The 20943-nt window shown below is 45.4% G+C and overlaps 1 protein-coding gene across 2 annotated transcripts; it reads right to left on the bottom strand.

Moving 5' to 3' along the window:
• Positions 1 to 601: 601 nt before the first annotated feature.
• Positions 602 to 17520, bottom strand: KCNJ16 (potassium inwardly rectifying channel subfamily J member 16). 2 transcript variants are annotated; one of them, XM_033076791.1, is made up of 2 exons: positions 17416 to 17520; positions 602 to 2049 (listed from the first exon to the last, which is right to left on the bottom strand). In XM_033076791.1, exon 2 carries the CDS (start codon positions 1992 to 1994, stop codon positions 723 to 725), a length of 1272 nt encoding a protein of 423 aa, XP_032932682.1. In that variant the 5' UTR covers positions 1995 to 2049; positions 17416 to 17520; the 3' UTR covers positions 602 to 722. The 2 variants fall into 2 exon arrangements, with proteins under 2 accessions (XP_032932682.1, XP_032932683.1); XM_033076792.1 differs by lacking the exon at positions 17416 to 17520 and adding an exon at positions 5609 to 5664.
• Between the last annotated feature and the right edge of the window lie 3423 nt (positions 17521 to 20943).

Genomic DNA, 20943 nt, shown 5'->3' with positions numbered 1-20943 from the left:
TCCCAGGTGGGAGCTGCTGCCTTGTGCCCACAGCACCCAGCAGGTGTGACAGGTGTGACAGGTGTGACAGGGTGTGACAGGTGTGACAGGTATGACAGGTGTGACAGGTATGACCGGGTGTGGCACGTGTGTGACAGGGTGTGACAGGGTGTGACAGGGTGTGTGTGACAGGGTGTGAGAGGTGTGACAGGGTGTGACAGGGTGTGAGAGGTGTGACAGGTGTGGCAGGGTGTGACAGGGTGTGACAGGGTGTGACAGGTGTGGCAGGGTGTGTGTGACAGGGTGTGACAGGTGTGACAGGGTGTGACAGGTGTGACAGGTGTGACAGGGTGTGGCAGGGTGTGACAGGTGTGACAGGTGTGGCAGGGTGTGGCAGGTGTGACAGGTGTGGCAGGGTGTGACAGGTGTGACAGGTGTGACAGGGTATGACAGGTGTGACAGGCGTGACAGGGTGTGACAGGTGTCACAGGTGTCACAGGATGTGACAGGTGTGGCAGGGTGTGTGTGACAGGGTGTGACAGGGTGTGACAGGTGTGACAGGGTGTGGCAGGGTGTGACAGGTGTGGTAGGGTGTGACAGGTGTGACAGGTGTGACAGGTGTGTGTGACAGGGTGTGGCAGGGTGGGCACACGAGGTCTGGGATATAAACACTGCTGCACACGAGTTCATTGTTTGTATTCGAGGGGAGAATTTGCTGGGAGGGGTTTTAGCAGCAGGAAAAGTCAGATTTGGGACTCTATGGAGAGCCTGCTCAAGGTCACAGCTGCTTTCCTGTAGGAAACCTCTTCAGGAGCCTGGCTGGAAGCTGTCACTGGCTCTTCAGGATCCTCACAACTGGTGACGAGGGCAACAGCGCTGAAGGACTTTTGGTTCGACTTGATTTCCAGGGCTGACTTCTCCGCCGGCTTCTCCCGCGCCCTCTCGGCGCGGCTCCACTCCTGCTCCTTCCTGTCCAGCTGCATGGCGCTGCAGTGAGGCGCGTACACCTCCGTGGTCTCCTCAAACTGCAGGCAGTCCACCTTGTAGTGCTTCTTCTTGACGTGCAGCACGTCGTTGAAGCGGTGCCCCCACAGGATCTCCCTGGGCACGTAGGAACTCCGCGACTGGTGGGACGTGCCCGTGGAGTCGCCCGTGTAGACGAACGTCACCAAGATCTCAAAGTTGTCCTTGGCCAGAGCTTTGCGGTCCAGGCCGTACAAGGGGCTGTCGCCGTCGATCTCGTGGACCACGGTGACGGGCGTGACCAGGATGATCTGGTCGTTGAGCAGCTTGAGGTCGCGGTACTCCATGGTCATCCTGCCCTCCTTGTCCTCGCGGTAGCGCAGCAGCTGCGCGCGCACCGAGCCCTCCACCATGTGGTTGGGCCTGAAGTCCCCGATGCGCCACATCAGGCAGAACTTGCCGTCCCTCAGCCCAACCACGGCGTAGTAGCTGAAACGGATGGTCTGGGCCCTCTTGCGGGCCGTGGCCATCTTGGCCAAGGCCGCGCCGATGATGAAGGTGTCGATGACGCAGCTCAGCACCGACTGCAGGATCACCATGAGGATGGCGAGCGAGCACTCCTCGGTGACGCAGCGGTACCCGTAGCCGATGGTGGTCTGGGTCTCCAGGGAGAACAGGAAGGCTCCCGTGAAGCTGTGCACGTTGGCCACGCAGGGCGTCACCTCCTCGTCGCCGAACAGGTCGCCGTGCTGGATGGCGATCAGCCAGAACGCCAGGCCGAAGAACAGCCAGGACAGCACGTAGGACAGCGAGAAAATCACGAACATGTGGCGCCACTTGATGTCCACCAGCGTGGTGAAGATGTCCACCACGTAGCTCTCCCACTCCCCGAAGATGTGCTTGAAGTAGACGTTGCAGCTGCCGTCCTTGTGGAGAAATCTCTTCTGCAGCCTTTTCACCTCCCTGTCCGCGCTCTCCCGACAGGAGCTGACCTTGTTTCCCTGGATGTTGACAGGCCTGTAGCCCCCACTTTGGTCATTCATCTTCCTCATCTCTGCCTCGCCTCACACAAGGTCCCAGGGGTTGTTGTCTTTGTTCATTGGGAATCTGTGAAATAAAGGAGAAAGTTGGTTTTTTTATATGGTTTTCCAAATCTGATCCCGTTTACTCCGTGCCCATCACGGGTAATTTTTGGAAAGGTACAGGCTGTGACATCCATTACACAGCTCTGCTCAAAACCAGGCCTGGAAATAGGAGACAGCTACAAATTCAAGCAGTTGGAGATACCCTTATCAACCCTAAAATTGCAGATAAAAAAAGAAATCAAAGCCTTCATGGTGACCCTGTTGATAGTAACTCATTTAATGATCCCATGAAGCAACATTAAAAGCAGTCACATATGGCACAAATCACTTAAATTTGGCCAAATATTGGAGGTAATTAATTGTTTTTTGCAATTTTCCTTGTTTTCTCCCATTTAAAAAAAAAAGGGAAAACCCCATTATTTAGAGCTAAAACTTCAGTCACATGGACAGGGAAATTCAGTGCTGATGTTTTAACCAAAAAATTTATCAAATACACAATCATCTATCATTATTTGTGTTCCAGCATTGCCTAGAAAAACCTGCTCTTGTGAACTTGACTGAGCTGGTGCTACAGAGACATGTTTGTTCAATTTGGAGAAAATTATTTACATTTCAAATGAGAAAAGAAACCCCTCTGAGGTCCTGGAAAGCCTCTGAAATCCTTCCTCAAAGCAAACAAAAAAATATCCGGCTGCCAAAAATATTTAAATCTTGATTAATGAGTTTGGAACAAACAGGGAGGGCGTTAGTGGGAGTTGTGGGTGACACAAATTTAGGAAGTGATGTGGATTAGGAGATTCCTCTGTCAGAGCAGAGAAAAACTGAGCTGTGCCATTCCTGGGCCATATTTAGTGACCAAGAACAAGAATTATATTAGAAATTGAGACCTCATCACCTGGAGTCCAATAAAAACCACATCATTTAAAAAGGCAAATCCTTTTCCTGCAGGTCTCCAGCTCATTCCACAATATCCCAACCCTTAACACACAAACCAATCAGAAGTGATGGGGACACAGCAGAAAAAATTCCAATTTTTTGCTAATTTCATGCTGCTAACTGATATTTCTAAAGGAGAGGAAAAAATCCCTAATATTTTTGTGGGAAACCTGTCATTATTCTTTCAGAAACTACAGGTTTTTGATGGAAAAATGACAAGCTCTCTTCCCCTTTTCAAGCTGGTTTCAGAGTTCGGATGTAGGTTTTCAATGGAGTCAAGAAATGCATGGAAAATGAATTTAAGGAAAGCAAATTTCAGAAAAACCAGCTTTCCATGGGGAATTCTTTTCCTCAGGTCTTCGCTCCCTTTGCCTGAGCAGAAATGACTGCACACACTTCCAGGCAGAGGAGAGTCAGGCCCATGGAGTGTAAAATATATTGGATGGACTGGATTAACAGCCCAAGAGCTCTCCCCTCATCCAAGGAACAATGACAAGCATGCAGAGACATTCATCCAAAAACACTTAAAAGCCAAACATAGTTTCCATTTCTTTTTTTTTTCTCTCTTTTTTTTTTTTACTTTTTTTTTTTCCAGTCCAGAAATGAATGTGACATATGGTGTCGTAGCCTCAGAATGTGGCCTTCATTAAAAAACACAACATTAATGTTTCCAAAAATACTTCTTGGAATAGGGTCTTTGGAAACATTCATAGGACTTGCTTTACTCAGAGTTTTAAACAAACAGTGCAGCCTGGTCGATTGAAGACGCTTGACCCAACATTTTCAAAGTCGTATTTAACAACAAACAAAAACTGGAAACTGTTGAGGGTTGGGGTTTTTTTGTTGGTTTTTTTTTTTTAAGGAGTTCATAATGTGAGGTGTGAAAATGGAGTGAGCTGTAACCAGGAGCTGATTTGATCTTAAATAAAAACATTTGTAGGGTTTTGTGTCGAGGGGCAGCTCTGATCTCTGCTCTCTGACAGGCACAGGAACCAGGGAATGCTGGAGCATTGCAGGGGAGGTTTTGTTGGATTTTCTTCCAGCCCCAGAGCTCCAGCAGGGTTTGGACAGCACTGCCAGGGATGCCCAGGGTGGGATTTTGAGGTATCAGGGCCAGGAGCTGGACTGGATGATCATTCCTCCCTCCCAACCCAACATTCCATGATTCTACTGATTATCGACTGCTTCAAACCAGAGCTCCTTGAAAATCCTCCCAAACACCCCAGGCCTCAACAAGGGACTCAACTTCATGAACCAAAGGCTGCTGAGTGGATCCCACTCTTCTGTCACCATCAGAAAATTTCCAAAACTGTGTTTTGCTGGCACCACTTTGGATTTTGGTGGGGATGGTGACCCACAGCAATGGGTCACAAGCAGGACACAGCTTTGTGGTGACTTCTCTTGGGAACTCTGGCTCTACACAGGGTTTCTCTAAGTGATTGTGATTATAGAAATGCTCCCATGGATGTCTGAGATGAGTTTTTGGTATAGGAAGCCAGGTTGGGATTTCCCAGAACAATCCGAAGTACGTCTGCAGTAAGAAAGGGAATGTGCTGCAGAGCTCCCTAAACCAAAACCAAACACCAGCCCTGGAGCTGGATGGAGCAAAAAAGAACCAGAGCAGAGCTACCAGACAAGGATTGCTCCCAGGACCTGAGTTCAGCTCTCTTGGTTTTGTTAAAACTTGGATTTCTCAGAGGCATTTGGCATTGCACGGTGCAGACTTGCCCCAGGTGACCTAAAACCCTAAACTGCACAGTACAAACTGTTCCAGGTGACCTAAAATCCCAAATTGAACCGTGCAGACTTGCCCCAGGTGACCTAAAACCCTAAACTGCACAGTACAAACTGTTCCAGGTGATCTAAAATCCCATTTTGAAGAGTGCAGATTGCCCCAGGTGACCTAAAATCCCAATCTGAACATTGGAGACTGCCCCAGGTGACCTAAAATCCCAAACTGAACAGTGGGGACTGCCCCAGGGGACATAAAACCCCAAATTGAACTGTGCAGACTGCCCCAGGTGATCTAAAACCCCAAACTGAACACTGAAATCTCTGGAAAGAGCCTCCCCAGCCACTCCAAAGCACTGAAAAATTTTATTTTGTGTGTGCTTAAACACAATCCAAACCTGCACTTTTTTCAAGGCCACCTCTTCAAGTCTCTCGAGTGCAATAACAATCATAATAATAAATAATCATGCATGGTGATTAATCACTCTCTGACATTGATGGTGCTCAGAACATTCAGGTCCAATGAACCCTTCAGTGCTCCTGGATTATTATTATTAAATCAGGATTAGGATCTGTCCCTCGTTCCTGGGGACACCATGCAGCAGCCATGTGATTTCCCTGTTCCAGACAGGGAGTTTGGGAACCCAGATGTTCCTCCCTCCCTCTGCTCAGGCACTCTGACTCCTGCAGAACACTCAGAAAAATCTGATTATTACCAAATGATTACCAAAGACCAGAGAGTCCCAAGCAGACTGATGACCTCCAACCCTAGAGCAATTTCAAAAATCTGATTTTCCCAAGTGGAAATATTTGACACATCCCTAAGAAAGGCCCACGATTCCATGAGAGGTCCTGTTACCTGGTAAAGATTAACAGAGGGGGTGGGGGAGGATTTAAAAACATTCTCTACTCACTAAAGCTCGGGGATCTGCTGTTGCAAATGACTCTCAGATGTTGCCAGGAAGCGTTTTCACCTTCCCCTAACACTGACACATAAACCCTCCCCCTTTTCTGCCTTGCTTTTACTTTCTGTGGTTTTTTTCCTGGATTGCTGGGCATGTTTGTGCACATCGTGAGCCTCCCCTTGCATTGCAGCACAGCTGAAGCTCACAGCATTTTTGCTCTCCTTTCCTATAAATGTATTTCCCCCCTTCAAATGAAGGTTTGTCAGAGATAAAAATAAAGCAGCAAAGCCAGGCAGGGTGGTAGGAAGGCAGAAAGAGAGAAATCTCAAAAGATTTCATTAGGGTAAATGGCAGAGTGTTGTTCTAAAGAATAAATGTGTCAGAGTTCAGAATAATTCTTAATTTTCTATATCAAGGCCAGGATTTTGCTGTGTTGGATCCTGAAAAGCTCAGGGAGACACAGAACTGCTCCAGGGATGTGTGTTCAGAACCCCAGATTCAGAACCTGGTATTCTTTATTCTTTATTCTTTATTCTTTATTCTTTATTCTTTATTCTCTATTCTTTATTCCTATTTAATTTCACCCCAAGCAGACAGGGGAGGAAATTCCTGTATTTCAAAGGTCATGAAGCAGTGCAGTGGCAGAACCAGGAACAAACCCAGCACCTGCTTCTATCCAGTTTGCCACAAAGCAAACACCAGCAGGAGCAGATTTTTCTTGTCATATTTATATTTTCGTGTAGCTCCTCTCGAGCTGTGCCAGAGCTGCTCCTGATTGTCAGCTCGCTCAGAGCACTCACTCCAAAGCTTCCAGCACCAAGCTGAGCCTTTCAAAGACTTGCAGGGGATGTAATTGTCAATTTAATCCCGATATTTGGAGTTTAGGGCTCAGTGTTTTGTGAGGATAATCCCTCTTGCACCGTAACCTAATACCTAACAAATTGCTGCTACACCCCTTTTATGACTCCCTTTTCCCACTGTGTAAACAATAGGGGTGAATTTTTGTTCGGTGACAACTCCACTCAACAGCCTGTTTGTAAAACACGAAGCAAAACAATGTGAAGATCTGGGATAATTCTGTTCCGAGATCAAATCAAAAAGAAAACAACCCCAAAGCTCCAGATGGAGCTGGGTGCTCGGTCCCACCCCACACAAGTGGTGTGTGACTCTGCAGTGTTCCTTCAGCCATCACCTCAGTTCCTGCTCCGCTTTGGGAATGATCTGAAAGGTTTCCAGTTTTAGTCATTGTTGTGTAACCCTGGAAGGGTTTCAGAGCTGCGACAAGTCAGAACCTTCGGAGCTGCTTTGGGATTGGCTCCAAGGCTTGTTCCTTTTAAAAAAAAATAATCCACAAACCCTAAATCAATCTATTGCAGGGCAGCATTAAGCTCTTCCTTTTTTCTTTCCTTCCTTCCTCTCACTCTTTTTGTTGCAAAGGGATTTCTCCCTTTCTCACAGCCAATCTTTCTGCTTCTGATCTGTGCTCCCACTGTCCCTGGGTGATCCAAACCCCAATGTCCAGCCTGGACTTGGACATTCCAGGGAGCCAGAGGCAGCCACGTATTGCAAATAAAAAATAATTTTAAAAAAATTATATATATATATATATATATATATATAAATACACACATATATATATACATATAAAAATACATACATATTTATATATTTATATATATTTTTATATAGTTATATATAGTTATCTATAGTTATATATAGTTATGTTTATTTTACAATGTATATAATTGTATATATCTGTATAATAATGTATATATTTTAATATTTTAATAAGTATATTTTAATAATATATTAACATTTTATATTATAAAATTAATTTATATTTTATATTATATTTCTATTTTTATATATTATATTTTTATATAGAATTAAAATAAAATAAAATATAACATTTTAAAAAATAAAATAAAAATAAAATAAAATAAAGTAAAATAAAAAATAAAATTAAATTAAAAATAAAATAAAATAAAATAAAATAAAATAAAATAAAATAAAATAAAATAAAATAAATAAAATGATCTTTAAGATCCCTTCCAACCCAAACCATTCTGGTTCCAATACACCAAACCCAGATTAAAAAAATTACTTATTTCTTAGACTCCTTACTGAATGTCTCCATACAGACAGAACCCTAAAGTATCGATATCAAAGTGTTTGTTGAGCATTTTAAAGCCCAGACATAGACACCAAAGAGCAGCAGAGCTCTGCAGAGATTTTTGAGTCACGCAATGGTGCCGTGATCCCCAGTGGAACAGCTCACAGCAACAGATAGATTGACATTTAATTCATCTAAGTGAAACCAGATCTGCTTACAATAAAACCAATAAAATAATAAAAATAAAAATGAAGAAGTTTGGTCCCTTGAAGTCAGAGAAGACAGACTGGAAGCTGCCCCTTGCTGAAGGCTGGTTGTCCATTTTGGAGCCACAGGACAGGTTCAAAGGGAAGCAGCTCCCTGCTCCCCACTCAGAGCAATTCCCCAAATCCATGGAAAGCTGTGAGTGCCTATTTTAATTTATTTGCACTGTATGCACTGCATGGCTCCAGCCAGGAGCCAGCAGTGGAAACACTGAAATACCAGGAGAAATGGAACGTGCTGGCAAGTGGAAGCTCTGGATTTGGGGCCTCGCTGCCATCCTTTGTCCCAGACACTTTGGCAGGGGGGAAACCTGAAACTGTTCCTGGGGGGAATATCTTCCTCCTCTTAACCCTCAGCTCCCAGCAGCTCCTGCAGGAGGGGACTGGGCACAAACTGGGCACAAACTGGGACCAGCAGGGACTGGGCACAGCAGGGACTGGGCACAAACTGGGCACAAACTGGGCACAGACTGGTCACAAATTGGGCACAGCAGGGACTGGGCACAGACTGGGACCAGGCACAGCAGGGACTGGGAACAAACTGGGCACAAACTGGTCACAAACTGGGACCAGCAGGGACTGGGCACAGACTGGGACCAGGCACAGCAGGGACTGGTCACAAACTGGGCACAAACTGGGCACAAACTGGGACCAGGCACAGCAGGGACTGGGCACAAACTGGGCACAGCAGTCCCAGCTCATCCTCCCCTCTTGGGCTCCTGGCTGTGTGCCCCAGGCTGCCCCAGTACGGCTGAACCTGAACTGGGACTGAACTGGGATGGCCCAGCAGGGAAACAGAGCACCCAGCAACTCCAGAGGTGACCCTGCCCTGTGTCCCAGCTGGAATGGGGCAGCTGGATCCCCCCAGGGCCACTGCCATCCCCTCCTCCTGCCTGGAAATTCCCTGTCCTGCTCCTCTTCCCATCAGTTGCATTTTGATGTTCAAGAGTTTCCATTTCTGCTCCAGCCTCTGCAGCTCCAAATCTTAAAGCTGCAACAGCTGGGACACATCCTAGAGCTGAAAATGATGGAATGGTTTGGGCTGGAAAGGACCTTAAATATCATCTTCTTCCAACCCCCTGCCATGGGCAGGGACCCTCCCTCTGGACCAGGATGCTCCAACCCCCATCCAGCCTGGCCTTGGACACCTCCAACCAGGCAGAGATGGAACAGCTAAAAAAAAAAATGTGTTTTCTATCCAGGCTTCTCTCTTTGGAAATCAGTAACCAACCTGTTCCTTAATTCAGCAGGATTTAATGCAAATGAGTTGTGAGGCAATCAAACAGCAGCACTAATTAGCATTTCCTCCTCCCCTGGCTCACGGGTGTCTGTCCTGATGCCCAGGGAAGCCTCATCCCCATCTTCTGCAGATTCTGCACATCATGGATTTCCCTCAGCCTTCACAGCCCCAGAAAAATTCCTCGAGGAACTTTTCCTCCCCCCCACCCTTGCTGGCCAGGAGCAGGAGAACAGTTTGTTGCAGCTCTGAATAGCCATGATGTAATTAATGAATTAATGCAATCAGTGGGTGAGTGGCAGGTCAGGAACAATGACAGAACAGATCAGAGAGTGCTGAGCATTCATTTAACGGAGCCAACACCCTCAGCTCCGTTATTTGCTGTTCTGTCCCTTCCCAAAACACAAGAAGTTATTAATAATAATCTGGGGATCTGGGGGCGGGCAGGAGCTGATATTCCAGAAGGGTTTTCCAGGCTCAGGAACAGCTTCCCTAACGTCACCCAGAGTAGAGCAGCTCAGCTTCCTGAGCAGGCATGAGCTGCTCTCCTTCCTGTTTGCTGAAGCAGGAGCCAGCAAAGGCCACGGGGACAGCACAGCCTGCAGCCCCTGCATCCCAGCTGGGTCCCTTCTCCAGGGATATTCGACATCCCTGGGTCCCTTATCTGGGATATTCCAACATTCTTGTTCCCCCTATCCAGGGATATTCCAATATTCCTGTGACCTTTATTTGGGATATTCCAATATTCCTGTGCCTCTTATTCAGGGATATTCAAATATTCCTGTGCCCCTCACCCAGGGATAGTCAACATTCTTGTGCCACTTATCTGGGATATTCCAGAACTCCTATGCCCTTTATTCAGGAATATTTAACATCCCTGTGTCCTTATCCAGGGATATTCCAATATTCCTGTGCTTCTTATCCAGGGATATTCAACACTTCTGTGTCTCTTATTCAGGGATATTCCAGTATTCCTGTTCTCCTTATCCAGGGATATTCCAATATTCCTGTTCCCCCTATCCCTGGATATTCAATATTACTGTGCCACTTATCCAGGGATATTCCAGCATTCCTGTGTCCCTTATTTGGGGATATTCCAATATTCCTGTGCCACTTATCCAGGATATTCAAATATTCCTATGTCTCTTCTCCAGGGATATTATTCAGCATTCCTGTCCTCTTTATCCAGGGATATTCCAATATTCCTGTGTCCCTTATCCATGCCTGTAGATGTGAGAAATGTACATATCCAGAGGTTGCCTTTCATTAAAAAATTTAATGTAGGGATTGTTTTAATGGGGATTTTTGCCTCCCTGTGTCCTGCCCAGGGCTGATTTGTGCCCTCCAGGCCCGGGGTTGGAATTGTGTTGTTTCCCTTTGTGCTGCTGAGTGCAGGAGCTCTGTGATGGGAACCGAGCCCATCCTGAGCTGTTTGCCACTGGCTGCTCAGCCAGCCGTGTTTTTCCTGTTTTACTTCTCCAGGCAAACAGTGTGAAGGAGCGAGCAGATCTTATCAGAGCCCGTGTTAACAAAAATACATCAAATAAAAACCTGCTACATTGCAAATGTCAACACTCCACACACAAAAAAACCGATATCTAAACTGCAGTAGGGTTGATTTTATTGCCAAAGCAATTCCCAAAGATTGTTTTGAGAGACAACTTTTCTGTTTGGCCTCACAGGTGCTTTAGGCCTGTGAAATAATAAATGTCTCTCTCATTTATTCCACATTACCTTTACAGTGGTGCTGTCAGCAGAGACAAGAGCATGGCCAAACAGAATTTCACCCTCTGGTTTGAAATTTACTGCCACTGTCCCCTGATTCACTCCAGATTAGTTGGGAGGTGGACAAATGATCAGAATTAAATTAAATTCAGGAGTGATGTGCACAGCCTCAGTGGGAGATTTATCCTGTTTTGTATTCTGTATTTTTCCTGGGTGGCTTTTACTCCTGTTTTCACTGAATAAAATGGAATTACAGCATCCCTTGCTCCCACTCAGAACCAGGGTCCTTCCAAATTCACAGGGATCCAAAGGTGATTAATGAAACCCCAAATCACTCCCAAGGCAAGCCCAGCCCACACCACGAGCTCAGGGAGCTCAGCTCATTTTCCCTCTGGAACATTCCCTGTGGGGCTGAGCTGCATCACCTCGGGATGAGAGGAACTTCGGGAATTGAAGTCTTTGAGGGACACAAATGGTGTTCCCAGGGAAAAAAAAAAAAATTAAAAAAAAATAGACATCACTAAGGTGCCTTAATTTGGGATCACACACAAGGCTGATTATGGGAGGGAAGGAAAATTCGGATTAAGGAGATGAAAAAGTGACCTCAGAGGTGCTGGAACAATGCCAGGAGTGCTGGAACAAAGGGAAAATTATCTGAGAGCAAAAACGGCCAGAAACAACTCTGAGGATGAGCTGATGCCTTTTGGGGCTACCTAGAACCAGAGGCCAGACTAAATTAAGGGAATAAATATCAGTTCTATTTATTGAAGGCATTCAGGTAGATTTTGGGATGGGCTACACCCAAAAAGGACAATGGGTCACAGGTTTCACACTTTTATAAGTTTGGTCCATTTACACATTGGGGGTTAATCTCCCAATTACAGCTCCAGGTAATGAAGGCATTTACTCAAATTTGGTCCTGCAAATATTTTTTTGTTTCCATCTCTGGGGCAGTGAGGTGTCCTTGATTCCAGCCTGGAGAGGAATTGTTGTGTCTGCACAAACTGGGAGAGAAGCAGTGACACTGGGTGTAGAGTTTAGAGTTATGCACTGAGGAATTACAGGATTACAAATAGCTGAAAATATAAAAGCTGAAATGCTGAGGAACCAGAGGCTGCAGCCCAGCCCAGAGCTGCAGGGACAGCTCAGCATCCCTACCCAGGACTGGTGTCTGGAGGAGCTGCCAGGGCCTCCAGCCTCGCCCTGACGTGTGTTGATAATTATGATAATTGTGATCATTTTGATCTTATGCCATCGATCTGCTCTCGGGGTGTTTTTCCAGTCAGGCTCCGAGATCTCTTTGTTCTGCCTGTAAAGCTTTGAGGTCACTCCTCGCCTTCCACACCCTTGGCTGCACCAAGCTCCGAGCCCATTTCCCACCGAGGAAGACAAGAATCAGGTTGTGTCATTGTCTGCCTCAATTGTTCTCCGGGACTAATCCCAAGGAGAGGAATTATTGGGGCTTTGTTGTTGTAAAAGCCTCCCATCAACAATGAGAGGATGTGCAGGGTACCAGCAGTGTGACTGAGAAAAAAAATCTGCTTTTCATATCAAAACATGAATGGGAATCACCTCCATTGATTCAAAAGGAAACTGGTAAAAGGTTCAAGGGCCAGCTACGTGAAATGAGTGCTAAAGGCCATTTCTGATGCCAGCAAACCAGGTGGCTCTGGATTTCTATGTGTGACAGAGGTCTGCAGGGACATCCCAAGGATCCCAACCTTTCTGTGCTTTTGGTTCAGGGTACAGGAACAGATTTTGGCACCCTAACCTGCAGCTCATTCTCCTGCTGCTGGGCATTGAATCCCTTCAGCCAGAACTCTGGGATCTTCCAGAATAAAAGGATCCTTATTGCAGGAATTGGAAAAATGTCCAGGCAGGAGGGATGAAATATTTCCCCTCCTCACCGAACAGGGAACCTTTTCTTCCAGCAAGGTCTTGTCTGTCAGCAAATGCAATCAGGTTTAAGAGCCTGAATTACCCTCCTGGAAATCGCAGGGAATTGTTTTGGTGATGTAAAACCCAGCGAGTGCAGAAGTTCTAGGCAGATTTGGGCCAGCACACCCTGCAGAACAGAACCTCTGGTTTCCAGAACCATTGCTGGTGCCCAGCACAGCCACTCGTTAGGGCTCTGTGCTTGGATTTCACCGGGATTTTTCAGGAAGAAATTCCTGCCAACCCCCTGGGACACGCAGGCTCTGGTGGATTTGGAAAACAAAATGATTAACAGCATTTCCCCGAGTTTTTCCACTGAGCAGCTTCGAGGCCAGGTCTGTCCCAAGCTGAAGAATTTGCAGGAATAGTGTCAACGTGATGTCACAGCGGCAATAAATCCTATTGTGCTGGATTGCATCCTGCCCATTAAATCGCTCTGACCCATTGTCATCCAAGTGGAACCACATTCCACTGGCTGCTCAAAAGGTTCTGATTTCACTGCCGATTGTTGCCAGGGCAACTGCACCTCCATCCAAAACTGCCTCACCAATCCCTGAGCTCCATTCCAACAGGCTGGAGATAAAGCAAAGCACTAATTACTTATTCCCCCTGAAAAAAACCCAAATCAAGCCCTCCTGTTGCCTGAATAACAGAAACTCCAGGAGTTGTTGGAGAGTTACTTGGGTTTTTTTGGTTTTTTTTTTTTTGCATGAGGCACCATGCCTCATTTCTTCGTGGAATAACTGGTTGTGGTGACAAAATACCATGAAAATATTAATATTCTAAGTCTATCCCAGAGCAAGAGTGCACTGGAAATCTCACCACAGGCCGCTCCTGGAAAGAGTCCTCACTCAGTTGTGGAACACTGAAAGGATTTTCATGAACAGTCAAACAGCTGGTGAAGGTTTGTGAGTGGAAATAGAAATATTTGAATTTCCCCGTTGAGATTTCTGGTGGAAAGTGGCCTGTGTTTTATGGCCTCTGCTTTTATTAAGTGAATATCATCTCCGTGGCTCAGATTTGTCCTAATCTATCTCCGAGTGGGACAGAGCCAGGTAGGAAATTGCTCTTTCTCCCAGGACTGCATTTCCTGGAGAGCAGAAGGAGCCATCCAGAACGGGCTCAGTACAGTCAGGAGTGAGCAGGGCCAGGGGATGCAGCCTCTGCCACCCCAGAACTGCCCTGGTGCTGCTGTGCACAACATCTGGAGCCAAGCTGAAACCAGGCTGGGAGAGAATATTCCAAAAGGAACTGGAGATGTTTCGTGAAGTTGTCTCAGGAATGGAAATTTTCCAGCTGTTTTTGCAGTAAAAAAAATTCTTTTATCCAGGTGAGTCCTTTCACACAGCTCTGTGGATCCCTCTTGGTTTTCCCTTGAGGAAAACTTGCCTGAAAAAAATTGTTGTCCACCAAAATTACTTTTTTTTTTTTTTTTACAGTTTATTTGCCAGAGTGTTGATTTTTTATCAAATGTCAGTCCTTAGATCTTCTTTGGGAAGTGCTGACCCTCTCTCCTGTACCACAACAGCAAGGAGAACCCCAAAATTCAATGGTTGCTCTGCTGAACCCTTCCACAGGAAATGAAGGGCTGAAACCCTTTCCACTCTCCCAGTTCTGCACCCACCACAAAGAGCAGTTGAGGAGCTGAACATTATCCCCCCCTGCATGCACGAATTAATCTGCTTTAAAAAGAGGAACCAGTGATGTAAAACACGAGAAATGAACCTTGTGAAATGCAGCACACTGCTGAGCTCCAGCTTTGCCTCCTGCCAGCCAGGACAGACAAATCCTCTCTTACACCTGAGGATGAAGAGTCAAACCAAGCCCTTGCCCTGGTTTAAAAGGCAGAAATGTGAGCTGGTGTTTGCTCTTTTGTGGGTTTCTCTTCTTGGTCCCTGGTGGTGTTTACCAGGACCACAGAGTGCTAATATCATTTAGGTATCTCTCAGGAGCTCACATTTAGCCAGCAGAGAAAGACTTGATGAGTTCCACAAGAATCTTTATTTCACGGGAAGGGTGGTCAGGCAGGATTCTCTCAGAATCATATTTATAGGTTCAGGGAGGATTCAAACTACAGCCAATAAAAGTTTATACAAAGAACAGCATCCAATCTAAGTGAGAAGTTCTAAAGCTGAACTAACCAATTACACAGACTAATTTCTAACCAATTATCTTCCAAAGTGTTGGAGAGTGACCAAATTCTTTAGGAATTTGGCTCAACCTCGGTATCTAGGAATATTATCTATTATAGCAAGTTCCAGGGGAAGATGGCTCTGGAGGAATTGTATCATCCACACTCCTTGTGCTCATTGTGTTTATCACATCAGGGTTGAATTGCACAATGAATTACTGGAAAGGGTGGTCTCTTACCAAACTCTCTCACCAAAAGCTCAGGGTGAGAACATTGGGCAAGAAAGGTGACTAAGAACAGAAAAGGGGCAGAGCATCAGCCAGGCTGCAGAACTTCAGGGAACTCTGAGGTGAGGGAGCAGCGTCCTGGTGAAAGCTTTACACAAAAACCCCTTGAAACGTGTCCTAGAAACTCAAACCCAGCTAAGAGAAAATACTTCAGGATAAAAAGATGTCATGCTATTCATTCACGCCTCTCATTAGAGGATCTTAGTTAAATATGCTAATTTACAAGGTCTATAAAATTATATATAATATTATATATATCATATCATACATCATATCATAATATATATTATATATATTATTAAATATGTTCATTTCAGGGTATGCCACCTTAGCAATTAAAATCCTTATCAAATACTGAAATAAAAGCCCTTTCTCTCTTTATCCCTTAATTTTAAAATGGAGGGGAGGCAGCAGCATCCTGGAGAAAGGTAGAAAATCCCTCAGTGTGAACTTTTCCAGAAGAGAAGAGAAGAGAAGAGAAGAGAAGAGAAGAGAAGAGAAGAGAAGAGAAGAGAAGAGAAGAGAAGAGAAGAGAAGAGAAGAGAAGAGAAGAGAAGAGAAGAGAAGAGAAGAGAAGAGAAGAGAAGAGAAGAGAAGAGAAGAGAAGAGAAGAGAAGAGAAGAGAAGAGAAGAGAAGAGAAGAGAAGAGAAGAGAAGGATGCAGAAGTGCTGTGAGGTTCATTAGTGAAGTCTTTCCAAATCAGGAAAGTTAATTTTCATCCTTTCCTTCTTTCAGTGACTAATTTCTGTTACTGTAACAAGGAGTAAAAAAAGTTTATCCCCACCAAAACTTAAATATTCACTTCCTCTTCTCCACCCACTACATTGATTTGAAAAAGCATTTCCCTCTCCATTCCAGCCCACAACAATACTACAGCAAACACTCTAAAAGAAGCTTTTTCTGTTTATTAAATGTTCATAATCACTCTCTGTATCACCATCCCCACCGGGAATGAGTCAGGGCTCCCAGGAGAACACCATCCCAGAAGAAAGGAAAACACCAGGACTTTGCAAAGGTTTTTGGATCCCCTCTGCATTTCCAGCTTGTGCCACTGCCTGGAGAGGAGCTTTGATGCCCAGCACAGGCACAAGGATTGATTTGAGGCAGTTTGAGAGCAGGGAAGATGCAGAAGCTGGGATTGAATAACTAAAGTCCTGGCAGAGGCATTCCAAGCCACCTTTCAGCTGGCTCTGTGTGCCAGGTGAGCTGCTCCAGACAGGTGAGCTGCACCTTGCTGCAGGAGTGAAAACCCCAGAGACAGCAAGGAGAGGAAATCCTGTCCCCACTGTGCCCCTTGTGCCACCTGCCCCGATCCTCAGCCTGCTCACAAAGTGTTACAGAGCCTGCAGGACAGTTTAAAATGTGTGCTCAGGGTTGAGAAATATGGAAATGGAGGGGTTTCTAAGAGATGAGGAAGATTGCTGTTTTTTCTCTTATTTTTTTTGTGAATTTTCATGGCATGGGAGGTGGGGAACCTCTCAGGGCACAGGTCACACAGGTGCCCATGCCCAGACACTCAGATCCAACCAATTGTGTCCATTCCTGTTCCAACCATCCCAACAAACCCCGAGCAGGCTCCCTGGTGCCTCTGACTCATCCCAAGCACCTTTCTCACACTCTGCCAGTTTGCTGGGGCTGAGCTCAGGGTGCCTGTGCTGCTCAGGAGTGCCCAGGGCAGCTCTGAGCTCCTCCAGGAGGGCACAGAAAGGACAGCAGGGACAGCAGGAGATGCCTGGGGTCATCCCCAGGGTCTGGGTGGTCCCACAGCCCATCCCAGGTGCTCCTGGAGCCCTGGAGGTGTCAGCTCTGGCAGGGTTTCCCTCCTCTCTGACAAGTTCTGTAATTAGAGCCTGGCTCAGCCCTGCAATTACCCAGCTTAGCACCCTCCCTGAACATGGGCTCCAACAGGCGCTGCCTCTCTCCAATATTCAAATGAACAGAGTCCCTGCACACAAACACACTGAGGAGCTGCCAGACCCACTCCAAACACCCCTCCAGCTCAGCCACAAGCACTTTATTCCCACACTGTTCAGTGAGTTTACAGCTCTCTAAGGCAACAGGATTTCTGTTTAGGTGCACAAACCCAAGGAAAAGGGTAATTAATGAAGGGAGAAATGGCTTTACCTTCTTGTCCTGCTGAGCTTTGGAAGAATCTCTGCTTCACTCCCTCATTTCTTTTGCTCTGTCTGTCTCCCTCTCTTCTTGCATGGCTGGACTGACAGGTTGGCAGAGCTGAGAACGACAGGTTGGGTTTGTTTTTTTAGACACAACTCCTCCCCCTCTCAAAGAGAAGGAGAAAAAAAAAAAAAAGAAGGCAAGACTGTTTGGGAAAAGTTCACAGAAAATCCTGTCCTTTCAGCACATTGGAACTGGTGAGAAAAATGTTGCTTTGGGGAGCCCAGCAGCTTTCCAATTGTTTTTCTCAAAAAGGCTCGAGGTCTGCTTTGCAAGAAGTGTGAAGCAACAAAAGGATTTACACCAGGAGCCAAGCTGACCCCAAACCTTCCCCAGTTCCCTAATAACTGATCCAGAGGCAATCCCAGCCCCTTCAGAGGGTGCTGGGAAAGTGCAAAGGGCTTTTTGCAGGCAGCACAGATCTCTTTGGGCCTTGGATTTTCTCCTTGCATCCCAGCACCTGCCTGGGTAACAAAAGTCACCAAGAGATGTCTGAAAATCTCATTTTTCCCCTCAGAACATCATGCTGCATCTGTGCCCTCACAGCAGGTTGTTTTAAATTCCTGGTTTGCTCCATGAATTGATCACATAGAAACCAGCTCAGCTTCTGTCCCTGAGGAGCCCAGAGAGCTGGGGCAGGCTTTTAACAGGTCACAGTGACCACAAAAGTGATGTCAGTGTGAAAATCTTCCACAAAACTCATCCATGCAGTGCTTTTAGAACCAAGATGCAGGCACTGATTTTACCCCAGGGTTATCCATAAATTCTTAATTGGGGCAGTGCCCAATTAATTCAGTGCTGCCTGTGCCTGTGTCCAGCTTTGCTGCTGGCAGCCCATGGCACGAGCATCTGCTCAAAAATGCCAGGAAGGAGCAGCCAGGAGGTTGGTGGGGAAAGCTCCCACCCTCCCACTGCCCTGCAAGCTCCAAAAGATCTGACTGGCACTCTCTCTCAGTCTCTAAAGCTTTTTTAACTTGGCACTTTGGGCACAAATCTGCATTTCCAGGCCTGTTCTCTGCCTCTTCCTTACCCAGCAGGCAGAAAAACAAGCACAGAGCAGGCTGATGACTTCATCTGCAGGAATTTGCATCACAGACTCCTCGAGCAGAGCCCCATCTCCTCTGGGTCAGGTTTGCACCTGGGCTGCAACCAGGAGGATTCAGAGGCTTCCTTTGCCTGCCTCACTGTGCTGAGCACCTGCAGCTCTGCAAAGCCAGAAGGGTTCCCCAAATCTGGGAAGGAAACCCCCAGTTTAATTAAATTAATTTAATTAATTTAATTTAATTAACATCACAGAGTGCTAGATCAGAGGTGAAACCTGCAGGTCTCACACAGAGCCAGGGTGACACCACACCCAAAAATGTCCCATCCAAAAATGTCCAATCCAAAAATGTCCCATCCAAAAATGTCCTTCTGCACTTCTTGAAAACTCAGCTTTATCTCCTGCACCAGGGGAGGGCCACATCCATCTATTCCACCTATTCCATCTATTTTATCTATTTTATCTATTCCATCTATTCCATCTCTTCCATCTATTCCATCTAATCCATCTACTCCATCTATTCCATCTCTTTTATCTATTTTATCTAATCCATCTAATCCACCTATTCCATCTATTCCATCTATTTTATCTATTATATCTATTTTATCTATTCCATCTATTCCATCCAATCCATCCATTCCATCTATTCCATCTATTTTATTTGTTTTATCTAATCCATCTATTCCATCTATTTTATCTATTTTATCTATTATATCTATTTTATCTATTCCATCTATTCCATCCAATCCATCCATTCCATCTATTTTATCTATTTTATCTAATCCATCTATTCCATCTATTTTATCTATTCCATCTATTCCATCTACTCCATCTATTCCATCTAATCCATCTATTCTATCTAATCCATCCAATCCATTCAATCCATCCAATCCATCAATTCCATCTATTCCATCTACTCCATCCAATCCATCCATTCCATCTATTTTATCTATTTTATCTAATCCATCTAATCCATCTATTCCATGAATTCCAGGACTGATTTCCACCCCTCCTGCAGAACACATTCCCTGCCTCAGCATCAGGCAGCTGCTCTCAGCTGTGCTCAGCTCCCCACCTGGGATCACCAGAGGTGACAAAAAACTCACAACTCCTTCCTGGCAGTGGAACAAGCTCCCTGAATGCAGACAGAGCGGTTTTTTCATATTTAACTATTTTGCTGCATATTTTTAGTGTAAACTATTGTTTATAACCAGTGCACTAGATAAGCCATTTTTAAGTGATTTTCTGCAGTCTGTCAAACTTTCTAGAAGTCTTGAAGGCTACTAAAACATAAATTGTACTAAATGAAAAGAAACTGAAAAACAGAATACCAAGAGAACCAAGACAGACGTGAACAGCAATGCTCTAAACTGCAACCAATCATTTTACCTGCAAAGTTCATGCAGACAAGATAAAAGCACCAATCAAAAAAAGTGTAATCACATGAAAAGTGGTTTTAGAATGTATAAATAGAGTTAAAAATAAACAATAAATCGATTTCTGCATAATCCCACTGATTTGCTGTCCAAAAGTCCTTTGTTCCCTCACTCCCTCCTCAGCATTATGAGATCAGAGATCCAAACCCTTCAAAAGATTTGCAGCTTGAAGAATCTGTAAGATTCTTTAGCAAAGGTTTTTTTTTCTCTTTATTGATACAGGTTCTTACTCTGGCACCAAGAAATCTCCAAAACCATGCCCAGCACGATGCTCCTGCTCTACCTCTGGTGTTCTCATCCCTCCTGGGAGTTGTGGAGAGGGAGAGAAGCTGAGCAGCATCACAGGGAGAGGGAAATCTCCGATCTCCAGCCCAGGAGGGTGACAGGTTTGTGTGCAGGGTGAATTAAAGCCAAGAGCCCTCAGTTCCCAGCAAACACAGTGCTGTAAGAGCTTAAAAGCAGTCAATAAATGCACTTCAATTAAGCACTGCAGGGAGGTCGGATTTCTTGTTTTTCCTGTTTCACCAGCAAGCTTCAGTTCAGCCTCATAATGAACCCTGGGAGCACAGCTCGTTACAGCTGCAGAAAAGTTGCAAAATTGCACCCAACTTTGGGTTGTTGTGTTCTGCTAGTTACACTCCCTAAAAAAAAAATTTAAAAAAAAACCAAAAAACAAAGAGGAAAGAACATGTCTCAAAATGCAGGAACTCAATCCCAAATGCCTCGATGGCAGTGACAAGATTCCCATGGTTTCAGTGGGCTGTGGATCAATACAATTAAAATTAAATGACTCAAACTGCTGACTGCAAATGGAAAAGAAGTGAAATGAATAAATAAAGGAATTAAAAAGTCAGCTCATGTGCCCATTCATGGGAATGGGATGTGTTTTCATGGTTACCTGGTGCACTGTGGGTTAAATTAATGATTTTTTTCCCTCTTCTGTGCTGTAGCAACTCTCATCTTTTGGCCATGCATGACCCCTTGCTTAGAACACCTTAT

This window comes from Catharus ustulatus, chromosome 20 (assembly GCF_009819885.2).
Source record: "Catharus ustulatus isolate bCatUst1 chromosome 20, bCatUst1.pri.v2, whole genome shotgun sequence".
Taxonomy (NCBI): Eukaryota; Metazoa; Chordata; class Aves; order Passeriformes; family Turdidae; genus Catharus; species Catharus ustulatus.
The sequence above is the reverse complement of the archived record's forward strand: the minus strand, read 5'-3'. Positions and strand labels throughout refer to the sequence as shown.

Bases quoted from the DNA above. Each gene is read 5' to 3' on its own strand.
- KCNJ16 (XM_033076791.1), bottom strand. From the start codon at position 1,994: ATGAGGAAGATGAATGACCAAAGTGGGGGCTACAGGCCTGTCAACATC.